General features: G+C 26.4%; 1 protein-coding gene across 1 annotated transcript in view; it reads left to right on the top strand.

The window, feature by feature from the left end:
- LOC113370957 (nose resistant to fluoxetine protein 6-like) overlaps nt 1-18,391 on the top strand; it is a 28,765-nt gene that overhangs the window by 3,125 nt on the left and 7,249 nt on the right. The window contains exons 2-3 of the mRNA XM_026611623.1: nt 5,938-6,306; nt 11,406-11,599. Of these exons, the coding sequence (XP_026467408.1) occupies nt 5,938-6,306; nt 11,406-11,599 (563 nt within the window). The remainder of the gene's footprint in view (nt 1-5,937; nt 6,307-11,405; nt 11,600-18,391) is intronic.

Consider the following 18,391-nt stretch of genomic DNA (forward strand, 5'->3'; position numbering starts at 1 on the left):
AATAGATCGACAAAAACTTTCAAGATACAGTTGATAGCCCTATCCCAAACTTTTGTAGATATGGAAAAATTTATTTGAGTAGTATTTTTTTATTTAGACCAGAAGTCGCTGTATTATAAATATATTTCTATTAAAAAACATGCTGCAGAATATTTAAAAAATAGATATAGTTCAGTAGGTAGAACACACATCGGTATGGCCATGGGTTAAGATAGTGGTCATGTTATCATAGTTAACAATTACATACTTTCATTAATCTACAAGAATTTTAAAATTATAACTAATCTGCACTTCGTTCTTGAACGCATTAAAATAGTTGGTAGTATTCGTGTCAAGCGCAGTAACTATATTTAAAACAAGTTTTTGCTGTTCTGCCCCAATTTAGAAATGATCTTGAGACCTTATATTGATTAGAGATTACTTTTACTATAGATTAATACAGTAAAGATCTGATAATAAATTTATCCAGAAGACAATCATACACTTGAGGAGTTTGGAACTTATTCTGAAGTGATTCTGATCTTCTCCAGATTAGTCTTAGGTTCTAGTAGTAAGTAAGTTCTTTTGCCGAAATGAAGTAATATTAATAAAAGATTACTTTCAATATAGAGTAATCGTGTAAAGATCTGAAGTTAAATATATTGGAGAATCATATTCATATGAAGAGTTTTGAGACTTAATCGCAAGTGATTTTGATCTTCTTTATATTTGCCTTGAAAATTTTATGGTAACTATACCTAAGTAAGTTCTTTTTTTGTTTTCTTCTCAAAATTAGAAATTATCTTAAGACTTATGGTTGATTAAATTTTTTTTTCCATAAATTAATTATTTAGAAAGTACATATAATGAATTTATTCTAAATATACTGCTCATTCAAGAGTCAACCCCAAAGGTTTTGATAAGTTTCAAGTTCTGTTCTTGCAAAAAGTTCTCTTCTAAAACTTTTTAGTTACTTCAATACTTTTAGATGAACTAGATAAAAACATTATAAATGATTCAATGAATTTTGTAAAAAAACTCGTTTTTCACAGCATCGATAAATATATAAATTATGATTGCTTAAACATCTACATACCAAGTTTAATTCTTAAGAAAAAATTGATTTGCTAAGTGTATTCATTAAAATCAATATTAAACATATGGCTTTGAATAAATAGTCATTTATCTAGAATAGATAAGATCTAGAATAGATGTAGGTACTAGATAGTCTAAATATTGGAGAGTGAATATTTTTCATTGATAATTTTTGTTAGGCTTTTGACTGTTTTTTATATGATAGAACACTTCAAACAAAGTAATCAATAGAGAAAGTAAATTTTAAATAATTTAATAAATGAAATACGTTCCCCTCCTCAAAATAATATATTCTATATACAGTTTTAATAATATTTTTTATTTTACTATTCATTCAATATATTATATATAATATATAATATAATTTATATATTTCATTTGATAAGACAAGAAATTGCTTACGTAAATTTTCCCACTGGACAATTAGATCAAGAATCAGGAAACAGATAATAAACAAATGCATATAAAAGCAACAAATTATATGCTAAATATAATGAAAAACACGTTATAGCACGCATTATTTAAAACCCAGAGCAATGGAATAGTTTATGAACAACAGAAATCCTAATGAAAAAAATTATCTTGAAACCACCATCGTATTGTGCTACATAATTCATATAAACATAATTTGATTTAAATAATATAGAATCTCGTGACATCAATTAAAATCGTATTTTATAAATTGAATATTTATATCTTTTATAAGTAATATCAATCATTACATATGTTTACTATAACAATATAGTAGTCGAAGCAACGCATATCAATCATTTTTATTCTCTATTATTGATATTAATTAGAACCGTTTTATTTATTGGAAATTATCATAATAAATGAATAAATTATTTATGTAATAAACTTGCAAATAAGAAGTAGCAGATATTATCAATAATTTTTATATTGCATTGCGCGTACAAATATCTTATTATCTTTTAATGATGGCTATTAAATTAATATAAATTTATAATAAATTAAGTCTAAATAAATTTAAGCATTCTAACAATATAGTTAAGAGCAGAGTTGAACGCATCATGAAAGACTTCAATGAATACATGATAAATGCATATAAAATATTTTATAATAAAGAGAAGCTATTTTATAATATTTTCGAAACGGTCGGATTTGCCTTTGTAAAAGCTAATCAGCACGTCTCCCAATAAATACGAATCAAAATTTTAACTTGCCTTAGGGTAAGTTATAGTAATCGCAAAAAAATCATATATGAAATTTTTTATATATCTTCACGTTTCAGAGGTTTCTGAACATTTTGACATACCTTAGTGTGTGTGTATGTGTGTGTGCGTGTGGGTGTGTGTGCGGATAAAAATTTTCGCTGACGATTTCAAGAACAGGAATCAACTGATTTTAATAATTAAAAAACATTCGATTCGTTTTGCTAAGGAAACGTGCTGATTAGTTTTTGACGAAGGCAGGTCTAACCTTTTTGAAGATTTCAATAATAAGTGTGAGTTTTGTTTATATTTCTATGGGTTCCGTACCAACGTTTATCCGTTAACGCGCTTTGCAATTATTTCTTTAAAACAGCTAAGTAGCACGATTGCTTTGAAAAAAGCTTAAAATTTTAAGATAAAATTAAAGTATAAAAATTAATTTTAAAATTAAAAAAAATTCAAATTTTAAAAAATTCAAAATATTTCAAAAATTTCAAAATTCTCGTTTTCAAAAAAATTAAAGGTTTTTCAGAAATTTTAATTTTTGGTACAAAAATTTCCAGCAATTTACCTTAAAGCGATCCCATGCACCACTAGTTTTTGAATTATCCAAATCGGTTGATCCGTGTTCCCGAAATCGTCGACAAAAGTTTGTGTCCGCACACAAATACATTCATTTTTTCTAAGGTTTGCCAAAATATTAAGAAATGTCTGAAATGTAAAGATATTTAAACATTTTCATTTTCCATGTTTTTACGATTGCTATAACCCTATGGAAAGTTGAAATAATTTTAAATTGGCAATACTCTTACCGAAAATAAAAACTTCGACAGCAATATTCCAAATACAAAAGGTGATCAATTGATCGTTTATTTTTGAGTCCAAAATCCTAAGTGAACTAGTTCATTCATAGCATTAGATTTTTACCTTACAATTTTGTTCAAATAAAATCCCATATAAGAAAATAAATCAATCCCAAGCATTGAAACGAAGGTTGCATGACGTAAACAAATGCAATATAGAAAGCCCAATTTGGCTACATTTCAAACGCGTAACTCGTTATAAATGAAGCTGGTTTGCATACAAAAATTATATTACATACTTGTTTCTAAATTAAAATAAAATATACATATTATTGGACATAAATAAATAAATAGAAGGATGGCAAATATTAATATGCGCGAACTATGAATGGCTTTTGTTCAGGTTAAGGCGAGAACTTAGGAGTGTCTTCTGCAAACAAACTATTTACACACATTTTATTAATATATTGTCAATAAAGATAATAACTAATGACTTGAATCAATATTTATGGCGATTTTATCATAATTAAATCATAATTATGATTAAAAATAATTGTTAAACAATTGAAACATTTTCCTAATATTTTTTACATCTCGATATATAAGTGTATTTGTAATAAATAAGTATTTGTAAGTTTACAAAATAAACTGGAATACTCCTGAGCGTTTTCTAAATATTTTGGCGTACCTTAGAAAAATGGATATGTGTGTGTGTTTTGTGCGTTTCAGGAGACGTGCTAATTAGCTTTTGGCAAAGGCAGTTCAAGCCGTTTAGGAGACAAGGATCGAAAAAGCAGAAAATGAAATTCAGTTTTTGCGAAAACGAGGTATCCGGTTATATTGATCCAAAAGACATTTGATTCGTGTTGACGGCGAGACCTGCTGGTTAGCTTTTTGCAAAGACAGGTTCAGGCGATTCAAGATACGGGGTAGAAAGAGCAAAAAATGATAGTTGAGGAACGGAGCATCCGATTAGAATTGTCCAAAAAATCATTCACTTGTGATGATGGAACAAAGAATCTATTACATTTTTGCCAAGGCATGCCTAGCAATTTTAGAGACGCAAGATTTTTTGTGCAAAAATGACATTTGTTGATCAAATATCATCTTTACAAATTATTATTATTAATTCATATACAATAGAGTCATTGGCAGGCAGGTAGACAGGTTGACAGGTATACAGACATACAGGTAGACAGGTAAACAGGTAAAAAGAAGAAAAGTAGACAGGTAAGCAGGTTGCCACTTAAAACTTTCACACAGATAGACAGGTAGACAGCTAGACAGTTAAAGAGGTGACAGGTAGTCAGGTGAAAAAGTAGAAACAGGGATATGTAGACAGATAGACTGTTAGACTGTTAAATTGATAGATAGATGAGCTAGAAAATAAGTTGAGAGGCAGACAGGTACACAGGCAGGTCGATCATATAAAAATATTGTTGATTGAAACGATTATTTACACATATCGGGAAGTTTATGCAATTGCCACAAGGCAATATGACACTTACAACAAGTTTCAAGACTTTCTGAACATTTTGGCATACCTAAGAAAATATTGATATATGTATGCGTATGTTTGGTTACAATTTTTCATCCACAATCTCTACAGCACTGATCAACCAATTTGAATGATTCGAAAACTATTCTATTTGTATTGATAAGAAGACGTGCTAATTAATTTTTGCGAAAGCAGATCGAGCGTTTTCAGAGATACGGAGCAAAAGTGCAAAAAAGACACATTTTAAGAGAAGGGAACATCCGATCAGAATGATTAAAAAACATTGAATTCGTATTGATTTCGTGAACAATTAATTACATTTTTGTAAATTACAAAAAGTGCAAAGAATATAAATTTATAGAAAAAGGCGCATCCGATTAGAGTGATTCAAAAAACATTGTTTGTATCGACTGAAGAAATTATTAGTTTTTGTATTTTCTTGTAGATAAGCACAGATAAAAGTCTTCGATCAATATAAACACTTGAGAGAGATATTAAATGTTCATAATATTAAATAATTATTAAGTTTGCATAATAAGAAAAGAAAGCTAAAAATTTGCTGAAAATGCAAATTCTTGTTGTAGTAATCGATTCATTCATTCAGATTTTTTTTATTTTCTTATAAATTACAATCTGTCTAAATAGAAAGACATTGAGTAGTTAGTTTGACAAATAACATAAAATTTTATAAGGAAAACCCAGTGGTTCACCTTTAATTAATGTACTAAATTATACATTTACACAGACTACATATATACATACATACACACACCTATTATAGATAATTTGGTAGAACAACTTATTATTGATTAAAGTGTTTTAAAGATCTATTAAATGCTTTCTTTTTAGTCTTATATTACGGTGGTGTTATTCATGCAGATTTAGATTTGATTCAATTATTTGAAGTTATTATATAGCAATAACATTGACATAGTTATATAGTAATAATATTGAATAAGTTAGGTTAGTATATAAAATATTGTAAATAAAATCAGTCTGGGAATAAGCAAAATTGTTTCCAGAACAATACAATACATAATAAAATCAACTCTTGTTGTTGCAATAAAATGGACAAAATATGGAAACTTACTTAATAGCGTATTATCGTGTCATCTTAAATAATTATCTGAGACAATTACGTTAGTACCTATATTATGTATAATTAGTATTTTTTTCAATGCAAAAAGTTGTTTGAACCACCCGGCGAGTTTGAAACACGCGCGAATCCAATCCGATACATTATTTTATATCTTCTGTTTGTTATTGAAAGACATCAGTATTCAAAGAGCGCGCGCAGCGCAAACAAGAACAATCATGACACCTTATAAATTGATATATTTAAATATTATAATATTACTTATTTATTTAACAACCCTTGTGAACTGCCAAGACACTTCAACAATTAACACCCCCGAAATCAAAAGACGTAGTTTCGATCATTTTCCTACCACCGAAAGGACTATCAATTTCACGGAAACCGAAAATGACCCGGAAATCACTGTCGCTGATCTCAGCGCCAATTTTCAAAATATTTTGAAACAAAATAATGGTGATGGTGCAAATAAAGTAATTAGTGATCGTATTATTGACTTGTTAGCCAAAAATAATATTAGTGCTAGTGATTTTGCTAAAAGCAAATTGGTGAGTGAATTGTATCATTTGGAAATTGGTGCTTCGAAAATTGAGAATTATATTTGTAAGAAGCAAATTGTATCGGCTATCAATGGGGCGAGGACTGGACAAGTATGGGCTTTGAAAAGTAAGAATTTGAATTTATTTAATTTTTACACACACACAAATTATGAAAAAAAAAATCAAAAATAATTTGGTTTTGGGAAAAAAAGCTCAATGAAAGTAATATGGTTTTAATATTTTTACACTTCTCATTTACATACAGTTTTCATTATAAGTTTATTGCCTTTGTATTTTGTTGTTTACTGAAACATATTATATATAATATTTAATTTAACTTAGACCCTGTATGTTATATTAATTCTAGTGTAATTTTCATTATTTTCTATGTATGAAAAATTCCAAAGTATTTTAACGTTTATTTAAAAATAGTCTCCAATATATAATTATTTGCCTTTGTATTTTATTATTTTTTTAAATATAGTTTTTACTTTACTGCCATTTTTATCTGTGGGATAAAATCTGTGTCAACTATTCTTTATTATATTTTCTAAAATAATTTGCTATTTTATTCATATCTTTTATTCTGCACTCACTCATAATTTTAGTCAGTATATGATCTTTTTTTTAGTTAATTCAGATGAGTAATTTAGAAACTAGATTAAATGCAAAATAAGTATATTTCATGTAGTATATGAATGTATTACACGAATTTTTTTTATTCAATTCATACAACATTGTATTAATATCTATGAATTTTATATTATTTTTTGTATAGAAATATTTCCAAAGTATAATTTTCTTTAAAGTAGTTTTTGACATTTAATTATTGCTATAGTATTTTATTTAAATATCCATATTTTTAAATTTAATTTAATAATTTAATTTATTTTTATTCATATTTTTAAAACCAATGAAATCCAAATATCATAAAAATATTTTGTTCAATTTATATATTTATTTTATGAAGTAAATGAAATTCTATCTCTCCATCGAAATCTCTTATAGAAAATTTATTATATTAATATGTAATTCAAAATACATTTAGTTATTTTATATCCTAAATATAGGTCAACATTTAAAACTCATACGAATGCATTCTGTGAAAATTTTGTCATTTCAGCAGTAAAATTGTTTGCAATATAAACTTAAATATAAACAAAGAATGTTATTATCCAGATTAATTATTTATAACAAATATACTAACAAACCTAATACGATAGTAATTTCTGATAAAACGTTAATTTAAAATGTTATTATCCTAGATATTACCAGATTTTTTTTTACAATTTCAACTGTAAAATTGTTCAAAATATAAGCAAAAGCTAACAAAGAACGTTATTAACCTGTTCGACATATAACAAATAAATAAACGTAACACTATCTAGTATCTCATAAAATGCTAATTATAACGTTTGTAAATTAAAATGCGATTATCCTTGACAATTAACTTGACATAATTCTAATATTGATAAAATTGTTGCAAGATATTAAATAATATAAAACTATTTCCATGACCTATTTTGATATAAATAAAAATATAATTCGATGCAAATTCGTTGTGTTCTGAGATAGATTTGCAAATACCTTGGTTTTAAAATAATTTACATGTTAATGATGATGATAGAACGCTGATAGATTTTTGTTTATGAAGTAACAATGATTCATATTAATTGATTTTATTTAATAAAACTTGGCAAGGTCTAATACAATGTAATTGTTAGAGATATAATAAACAAACTAACAGAAAATTTGCTGCTAAGGCATAAATTTACATTTATTAAAAATTTTCAGCATTTTTAAATTTCTATTAATTAACAAATAACTTGTAACATAACAAATAACCTTGTTCAGGATCGAACTTTGGCTAGGAAATAAAACTTTTTTTTTAATTGTATAGTAATCAAGTATGAAATATATTGAAAGAAAAATATAACATTATTTTTCCAAAAATTAGTGTATCCTATCAATAAGAATCGAATGCTTTCTGAATAATTCAAATCGGTTGAGCAGTGCTCCCGAAAACGTCGACGAAAAATTGTATCCACACATACATACATACGCACACACACATACATCAAACCTTTTCTAAGGTATGTAAAATGTTCAGAAACTTCTGAAGCGTAAAGATATGCAAAAAATCTCATTCTCGATTTTTGGACAATTACAATAAATTACTCTACGGAAAGTAAATAATTACGACTTATTATATTTTGTTGTATTTGGAAATTTAAGAATATAGTATCAACTTCAATATAACCATTCTAATTAGAAAATTCAAACATTTAATTTTTTTTAATCATAAATTTGTATAAAAATAATAAATTTGTGAGCTTATCATTTTCATTGTCCCACCTTGTAAAATTTTAATTATTAATGAAAACATAAGTTTAGGATATAATGCGATATAAAAATATTTATACAATAAATTTTAATAAATACTTCTAAACGATTATTAATGAGAAAATGAGAATTCCATTTAATTGAGTACTATTTTATTCCAAAAAACAATGATTCCACATAACAATTATAAACAACTTATTTAGTCTTGACGAGAAAAAAAATGTTTCGTGAATTAAAATATATTAATTAAACTAATAATATTTTTTATTTCGAAATACATTGAAAATTTCAAAATGTTTTGAATTCTTCTTTAATTTTAGACAAGAAAAGAATGTGATACAAAGTTATAATAATTTTGAATAAATACTTCCAGTCGAGTATTATTTGAAAATTGATATTATTTAAGTAGCATTTTATGGTGAAATAAAAGTAAGACATTTATTTCACAAAACATTTGTAAATATTTTATTTAGTCTATTTAATAAATATTTGGCGCATAAAAGTAATCTCACTGTATTCTCAATACATCAAAAGTATTTTACAAAATATTAGTAGTTTTCAATCAAATAATCTTTATAATGCCAGTGTTTAAAAACAGCTAAACTTGCCTTGCAAATGTTGTACAAATTACATTAATCTTAATTGATGCATGCAATTAATTGATATAAGAAGTATGATCATAAATATTCAAATGCATTTTAACACGTGCCTTTGATACAGATGCAGGGAAGTATAATATAATCTCGACAAATAAGTACTACGACGTCATCATTCATGGTCAGATTATTCGGAATATCCGTGGAAAATTTATTTATCGTATATATATTGAGAAACTTGTTTGCAATCGTCATCATCGGAATTAAGTTGTGATAGTTTTGGATATTATAAGGAATATAATTTAAAGATATCACTTATAATTAGATATCTACACATTTGAATCAATAATAGTTAATTAATAAATACTAAAATTGCTGGTAATATAATGTGCATCAAAATATGATAGAGCTCAAAATGCATCACAATATCGTCCTATATTTTTACCCTCATACAAATATACTAAAATAACTAATGCTTGAGCTCATAACTAACTCTTAGAAAAACTTGATAAATGAACTAATTTAATCGAAATTTTTAGAAATTAAAAAGGAAGCTTAAGCATTAAACCCAATGAATAGGCAGTATAAAATACACAATTACTAGCATTTTTAAGAAAGTTTGCTTTAGTTTAAACTTCAGTTAATGAGTAAAATATACACTTTACAAAGAAATATTGTAACTGTCGATAGTTTTTTCAGATTCAAGTCTTTAAAAATTTAAATTGAAACACTTAACAATTATCATGCAACAGTTCAGCTCTGACAACGTACTAAAATACCTATAAATATTTACATTTTTTAATGATTTTATTAAACCATTAGTCTATACTCTTTTAGTAGACATTGAATGTTATCCTTTTTATAGAAGTTTCACATTTGTTTTACAAATAATATATTAGAAGTATTATATAAATTTATTTCAGATTATTCGATTGTATGTTAACAACTAGCCGATGAGTTTATAAAAATTTAAACATTATTAAATACAAATATAAATAAAATAGATACGTGAAATGTAACTATGTTTCTACTTTCAGTACAGCTATATTTTGACCGATTATTATTTTGTATTCTATTATTTTTTAAATGAAAGTTAAGCTACTCATATATGTATTTTATAATGATTTAACATCAAAGTTTATTGATTGCGTTAAGGAATTATATTTGCAATATGAATTTAGCTTGATTCGGTATAGAAATAAACGTAGCAACTATTCACCATTAGTAAATAGAAATATAGTCAGTGGACACCAAGTTATATTAATTTAAAAAAAAAACTGAAACAACAGCTTCCTAGCTTTAGTATATTGGAATAGATTTACAACTTATATGAAGGCTAATTGCTACATAAGCCTGATTTTATGTACTATTTATAATTATTGTAATTTATTATTTATTGGTAGTTCATATCGTATTCATCATCCTTCGATTGATCTAGTCTAGATAATACATATCACAAATATTAATAATATAAATAAATTAAATTAAACAACAGGTTTCAATGCACTATAATAACTATTTACTTGTAATATATTGACGGTTAATTTCTTATATTTTATTATCACCGTTAAAATTAGGCTATATATTACTGACAATTATATACATTTTTTAATTATTATATATCTCTTATTGATTATATAAATATATATACCACACACCGAGCCAAAATTAGTATAAACTATTTTGGAATAATTTTTTTTCTACATGTAATATTATCCATTTTGTTCACTTCTATTCTTTAGGCAATTTATTCGATAAATAAAATAAATACGGACAACTAATCAAGAATTCACTTTTTAGACAAATTATATAAATTTATTCATCATTAATGAACTGATAAAGATTTTCAACAAACAGCTATAACAAGAATCTAAATGATATTAGATTTAATTCTCTATGTAATTTTCGCTTAAATTTTTTACACAATTTATTCGATAAATAGATAAATATGAACAACTAATTAAGAGTTTAGTTATTACATAAATTATATAGATTAATTTAAAGTTAATAGATTGATAAAGATTTTCAAAAAACAGCTATATTAAAAAAAAACAAAAATCAGAATGATAGCAAGTGGTTGATAGTGTAATACTTATTAAACGCATATCCTAAATTTATCCGATATGAAGAATTTAAACAAATATCTAAAAGTTAACAAAAATCTGAATATCACCAATTCCGATAGATAAACAAAACCACATGTATCTATTCCCAATCATTGCCCTTCGATCTACTTTCTATTTCAACCTCGCAATAATTTGATGATTTATCTTCTTATTTTTTAAAGTGTACGATTCATCGGCGAAGGTTCCAGGGGGGCTCCTGCACGGATCGCATTACCAGTTGGGAAATTACGATGAATGCATGTCGCCCCCTTTGAGACCGGGGCACGCTCCTGCAGGAATCGCGCCCCAATACTGCATTGCCGATGTCACCCTAACGGCATCGAAGGAGATGGCCAAGAGATCGGGATTGTTTCAGGTATAAAAAGTTTAATTTAGGGTAAAATTTTATATTCTAGACATAATTATAAAGAACGGAATTGCAAATTCGTACTTTTTACCCGTTCTAAAAGTTCACAAGAACGAAAGATTAAGCGAAAATGGCTTCTCTCATTGCCAGATATGCTATATCTGAGATGTAATAAAAAGCTAAATTAACTATAATCAGTCGATTAATAGTATCCGATTTAGACAAAAAAGGCTTATTATTGGGTATACTTTCAGATTTTCAATTCTGATAATTTATTTGTTTTTTTTTTGTAAAGTCAGATTATAATTTGATAATGGAAACTAAAATAAATTTTATACATACAAAATTTGATCGATTTTTCACCTTGTCAATATAAGTAAAATGTTTTTTGAATTATTAAAATCGGACGCTCCGTTCTCTTAAAAACTGAGTTACCGTTTTCGGCACTTTTTGCCCCGTATCTTCGGAACGGCTAGACCTCCCTGCGCCAAAAACTAATCAGCACGTCTCCTTATCAATACGAATCGAATGTTATTAACTTCCCGCTAGTTATAGTAATCGCAAAAAAATCGAAAATGAAAATTTTTATATATCTTTACGTTTCAGAGGTTTCTGAACATTTTGGCATACATTAGACAAAATGGATGTATGTGTGTGTGTGTGTGTGTGTGTGTGTGTATGTGTGTGTGTATGTGTGTGTGTATGTATGTATGTGTGTGTATGTATGTGCGGATACAAATTTTCGTCGACGATTTCGGGAACACGGAACAACCGATTTGAATAATTCAAAAAACATTCGATCCGTATTGATAAGGAGACGTGCTGATTAGTTTTTGGCAAAGGCAGGTCAAGCCGTTCCGAAGATACGGGGCAAAAAGTTCCGAAAACGGTAACTCAGTTTTTAAGAGAACGGAGCGTCCGATTTTAATAATTCAAAAAACATTTCACTTGTATTGACAAGATGAAGAATCTATAAAATTTTCATAAAGGTAGGTCTAGCGGTTTCGGAGATATAGAGGAAAAAGTAAAAAAATGAGCCATTTGGCGGTCAAAAATGATCATTAGACATATGCACATCAAATTATCAGACATTTTATAGAGATTTTAACAATAAGTATACATTTGTTAACATTCCTATCGGTTTCCGTACCAATGCTTATGCGTTAGACAGCGACGCGGCGCTTACGCGCTTTATATTTTGTCCCTATGTAGTTAAAGCAGTACGATTGCTTTGAAAAAAAAGTTCAGATCTTCCACAATATGTCAAAATAAAGAAAAAAAAAATTTTTTCAAAAAAAAAAAATTAAAAAAAAAAATTTTTTTTAAAAAAAATTTTTTTTTTCAAAAAAAAAAACTAATTTTTTGTCCAATTTATAGTTTCTCAAAAATCTTATTTTTTCAAAGTAATTTTTTTTCAAAAATGTTAATCGTTTTAAAAAAAAATAATAATTATTGGTACGGGAAGTTCCAGCAATTTGCCTTAAGGCACGATGCCCTAATTGCCTTAAGACAGAATTCCACTTACAGCTAGTTTGAATTATTCAAATCGGTTGATCCGTGTTCCCGAAATCGTCGACGAAAATTTGTATCCGCACATACATACACACACGTACATACATACATACATACATACATACATACATACACACACACACACACATACATCCATTTTTTCTAAGGTATGCCAAAATGTTCAGAAACCTTTGAAACGTAAAGATATATAAAAATTTTCATTTTCGATTTTTTTGCGATTACTATAACTTGCCCTACGGGAAGTTAAAAAGAGCTTTATTATTTTTTTGTATACATTGAATTAACTAAAATATAGTCATGGTTACTTGCAATTTGAACAAATTGATTTAATTGGCATAAATGATAGATAATTATTTTGTTTAGATTATTTGGCATAATTTTCAAACTGCAATTCATTATTTCTATCTTCAGAGTGATTCAAGTGATATTAATTATTAAGCATAATTATTTTTTGTACTTTAATTTTTCTACATAAACTTTTTAGTGTTTTTTTAGATATCACACATAATAAATTTCATAATATCTGAATATGGTGAAATTAAAAATAAATGAGTATTGATATACGAGTATATATAGAATGTGGTATGCTGGTATGTATATGTCGTAGTATAAATTAATTTGTGATATGCTGATACATAACAGAAATTATATCTTTAAATAGTTTTTATTAGATTGTATATGAAATTAATTATTTTTTATCAAATAGATCTGATTAACAATATATTCGACAGCAAATTCGATAAACATTTTAAAAAACTTGAGCTTGAACTATAAACATTCCATTTGCCTATAAATAAATTTCAACAATGAAATATTATTCACAGACAAAATTTGTATAAATTATTATAAACTATAATTTATAATTTATATTCCGTTAAGTGTATACATACACGATTGTTAAGAATGTAATTAATTAACTTAATATAATTAGTTAACTTTGAAATTACTTTAGTTAATTTACAATTGTTGCAAGTATACTGTAAACGTAATTTTGTATATATTTTTTATATTAATATGCTGTCTATTTGGCATATTTGGTAACTTATTATGATGTTCATGCTTTTCCTAACCAACAATCATTATATAAAAAAAATAATGAGTTCTCAATAAATTCATCTTATAATAATATTTATTTCCGCTTATTATGATAATATGGCATGTCGATAATTTAGACAAATTATTAAAATTTCAAACATTAATTTCATGGTCCCATGACTTTAATTCTGTTTATGGCGAAAAAACTACAAAACTACATTAACACTTTATAATATTGATTTTTTTCATAATATGAAGAAGTAAATAATATCTACGAATCAGTTTCAATATTATTAGCCAAAACAAAAAAATAAACCGATTATTTTAAGTTTAATAGTAAGTTTTAAATTCAAATACATAAATCAAAAAATGAAAAAAAAAATTTCAAATATTATTTTAAAATTTTGTAATTTTTCTCACTTCTTGTATCTGTAGTTTTTTTAGTCCGATATAAGAAATATTAAGATTAATCAATTTTCTTAATTATAAAAATAAATATTACAAATTCTCATTGATTTTGTCTCAAAACAGTGACAAAATACCATTTAGAATTTAATTTCATTTAATAGCAGAAAACTGTTGAAAGCCTGAAACTGTAGATGTAAAATTTTTCCCAATTTTTTTGATTTCCATTTTAATCGATCCTACCTACATATTTCGAAAAATGCGTAATGCATTTTGATTTCATGATTAATATATATTAAAAAAGTAAATTATTAGTGCAATGATTGATTAATTATTAGATTTTATGACGCACTATAATTCTATTACTACGTATAGTATTTTTATGTGAGAATTTATGCTAATAATATGGAAATTACAGTGTATTCAACTATTAATTGACGATATTAATTGGCATAATCCGATGTGCATAATAGAGCAAAATATACATATTTATTACGCGATTTAATCAATTAGAACGAGCACAAGTCACTCATAATGGAAAAATCACAGATGCAAATGCAGTATTATACAATTGTCCCAAATAAAATTAATTATTACCTAAGAGTCACGTAATTTTTGGCGGCAGATGACTTTTGTTACGAGATTACGGAAATTCTTTTATTTAGAGAGATCCAGGAAATTTTGCAATATGATCCATTTGTTAATCCCACGATGTATGGATCCAAGGTCCATTCTAAACAGAATAAATTGTTTACGGACTCTACATATCTTAGTATAATCAAAACGATTTGTGAATTCATAATTAGCTAAAATGGCTAAACTCGTCTGCGATGTCGAAAAATAAAAACAGTTTCAGATGAATATGTATACTAATTTGGCAAAACCACGAGGGGGAACAGAACTCTATCTGAATGATAAAATGTACGTAAAGATAGTTTATAAGTAGTTGTATAATTTTTATATTTTGCAATGAATATAAGACTCTTTTATTTCCGTGTCTTGAAAGATTTTGAGCTATTTTGCATCAAATATTTTCAACTTAGCGATACAACTTGTATAAACATACATAATAATTAAAAAGTATCACTCTTCTGGATAAATCAACATCGAATATTATTCTATGCTTAATACAGCTCTTAAATTGCAAGGGTGATAATTAACTGAAAATATTAAAAATTTAAATAATTTTAATTCTTAAATTTTGTTTAATATATTTAACGAAAAGCTTGAATATACATATTTTAATTTTATAATTATTTGATATGTTTTATAATGTTTTAATTATGTACCGAATCAACGATCATATTAACAAAAGCATTTTCTCTAATATTATATTTTTTATTAATTATCTATAATATAAAAATCAATTGAAAAAAGTGTTGGTAAGCGCATAACTTAACAACGGCTGGACGAATTTGGCCAATTCTTTTTTTAAAATGTTCGTTGAAATCCAAGGATGGTTCTTACGGCGAGAAAAAAAACGAACAATTGTCGAGAAAACCCTAAAACAGGCCTTTTTTGACATAAAAACGTTAGTATTTTCATATTTTGCCATCGGATACGGAATATTACTCAAGTCAATGGAGCGTTTCGGGTCTGAATTTTTTTACTGTGCTCCAATTCATATAAAACTTTTGAAATTAGGTTTGTCTTACTCTCAAGATCTAAAGTGAAAATAATTTTAGACTCCTTTGCCATTTCCCGGGAGATGACATCCCTCTCATTGGTGTAATATCATTTTTTTCTTCAAATAACCTCGGATATCGATAAAAGAACTAATTATAAGAAACAAATGTTTTATAATATTTTTCAAATAAGCAAATACTAATCATTTTATTTAAAGCATTTGTACATTCAAGATCCACAAGGGTGGTCATATGTACATTTCGGTATAGACTATAGTATAATTAATAGCTAATTGGTAGATATCAGTGTAGGTTATTTAAAAATATTTGAACTTTTGAATTGTAAACATAAGCACAGGACAACGGCGGTCGGGTCATCTAGTATAAAATAAATTGATTACAAATTTTTATATAAATGGAATACAAATTTTGAATTTGATTCTGATGCATTCTCAATGCTTCTATCTACTTGCTTGATAATTGCTTTTATACTCTAATACAGTTCTCAAAAGTATGATTTAAATGCCTTAATTAATGTGTATATTATTTTAATAATATTTTTCGAATCAACGACAATATTAATAAATATTATTCTCTAATATGATTTTGTTTGATAATTATAAAAATAAATTAAATACAATTTCAATACAAATTGAATACAAATTTCGAATTTGCCTCCGGTGCATCTTTTAGTCTGTATTCATTTGAAAAAATAGTTGAAATGAAATTTATTATTAAAAAATATGAATTAATAAACACTGTAAGTTATAGTAGTGTTTCGGCAAAGTTTTTGAAATATTTCGAGATTATTTAGATATTTCATATATATTGATATATGACAAAATTGTATGCCAAAACGTCTGAGAAAATAAATATGGTTTAAGTTTTAAATGGGGTTCTTCTCGAAGTTATGCCTTCTAAAATTGGTTCATACACTTTAATATCAAATTTTACAATTATTTTTTATTCATATTTAAATGTCGTTCTTTAAATTCATTGTTATCTATTTAATTTTATTTAGTTATAGTATTTTTTCACTATGACTACTTTATATGAATGAAGCCCAGAGAATAGCCGAAATGCTAGTATTTATAAATTTATAAATTTATAATAAACTCATTTTAAAAATAAAAATATATATTATAAAAATCTTATTTATTGATGTAAAGTCCGATTGATCATTGGACTCCCATAGATTTGCATATGAAATTTGAAGATAATAATAATAAATAATAAATGGTACTCTGCCCGAAGGCAGGTCCATGGTGGGAGAGCCATAAGCAAATGATTCCCTTAAATTGAAGATATTTGAAATAATTAACAGCCAATGCTTAGACATAAAATTAATATTTATGAACTATGAGATAACAAAAACAAATTTATTTTGATGCATTGGATGTTAATTAATTTAAAACATATATTAATTATTCGAAATAAACAATTATAAAAATTAAATTAAATATCTATCTTTCAAATACTGAATTTAAATTATTTAATATATTTAATTGCTATTATACATAAATTAAATTTAAATTATTTAATAACAGTAGTAGTACAAAGATTCAAAGATCTTTCGGCCCAGGTATCCTAAACTTTTATCAGGGGGCGTAGCTCAGATGGTAGAGCGCTCGCCTTAGCATGCGAGAGGTACCGGGATCGATGCCCGGCGCCTCCATCCGATATTTTACCAATTTTTATTCATTCCCGTTTAATTAAACTATTAGCCAATTTTTATTTCTTAATAATATATATTTTATTTTTAAATATTTATTTATAATTTCTCTTACAGAATGGTGATGTAACATTACACTGGGCCATATGCATTCCATCATCATGTACGCTGTCGACACCGCACAATTCATGCAAGGTGTTTTGGGAAGCACTGGCTTCGTTATACCAGGAGTAAATATATCTTTCCAAGTCGGTGTGATCATATGTGCCAACAACCGTATAAATTGGATGTTGATGGCTTAGATATATTTTTCATGTAAGTTGAAAAATCTCACTTGAAGAAATATTTTTAAAGGCTACTTATATCCCAATTGCCCCTGAATACACATTTTTTTGTTACAGATCTGCTATTGCATTATTCATTCTAATAATCGTGTTTCTACTGCCTACCATTTGGTAAAAATATGCAGAAAAAATACATCTAAATCTAAGAAAACACTCGCTGAACAAATACTGATGTCTTTTTCATTTG

This window comes from Ctenocephalides felis, unplaced genomic scaffold (genome assembly GCF_003426905.1).
Source record: "Ctenocephalides felis isolate EL2017-DRISC unplaced genomic scaffold, ASM342690v1 CF-g0.4_SCAFFOLD_01492, whole genome shotgun sequence".
In the NCBI taxonomy this organism is placed as follows: Eukaryota; Metazoa; Arthropoda; class Insecta; order Siphonaptera; family Pulicidae; genus Ctenocephalides; species Ctenocephalides felis.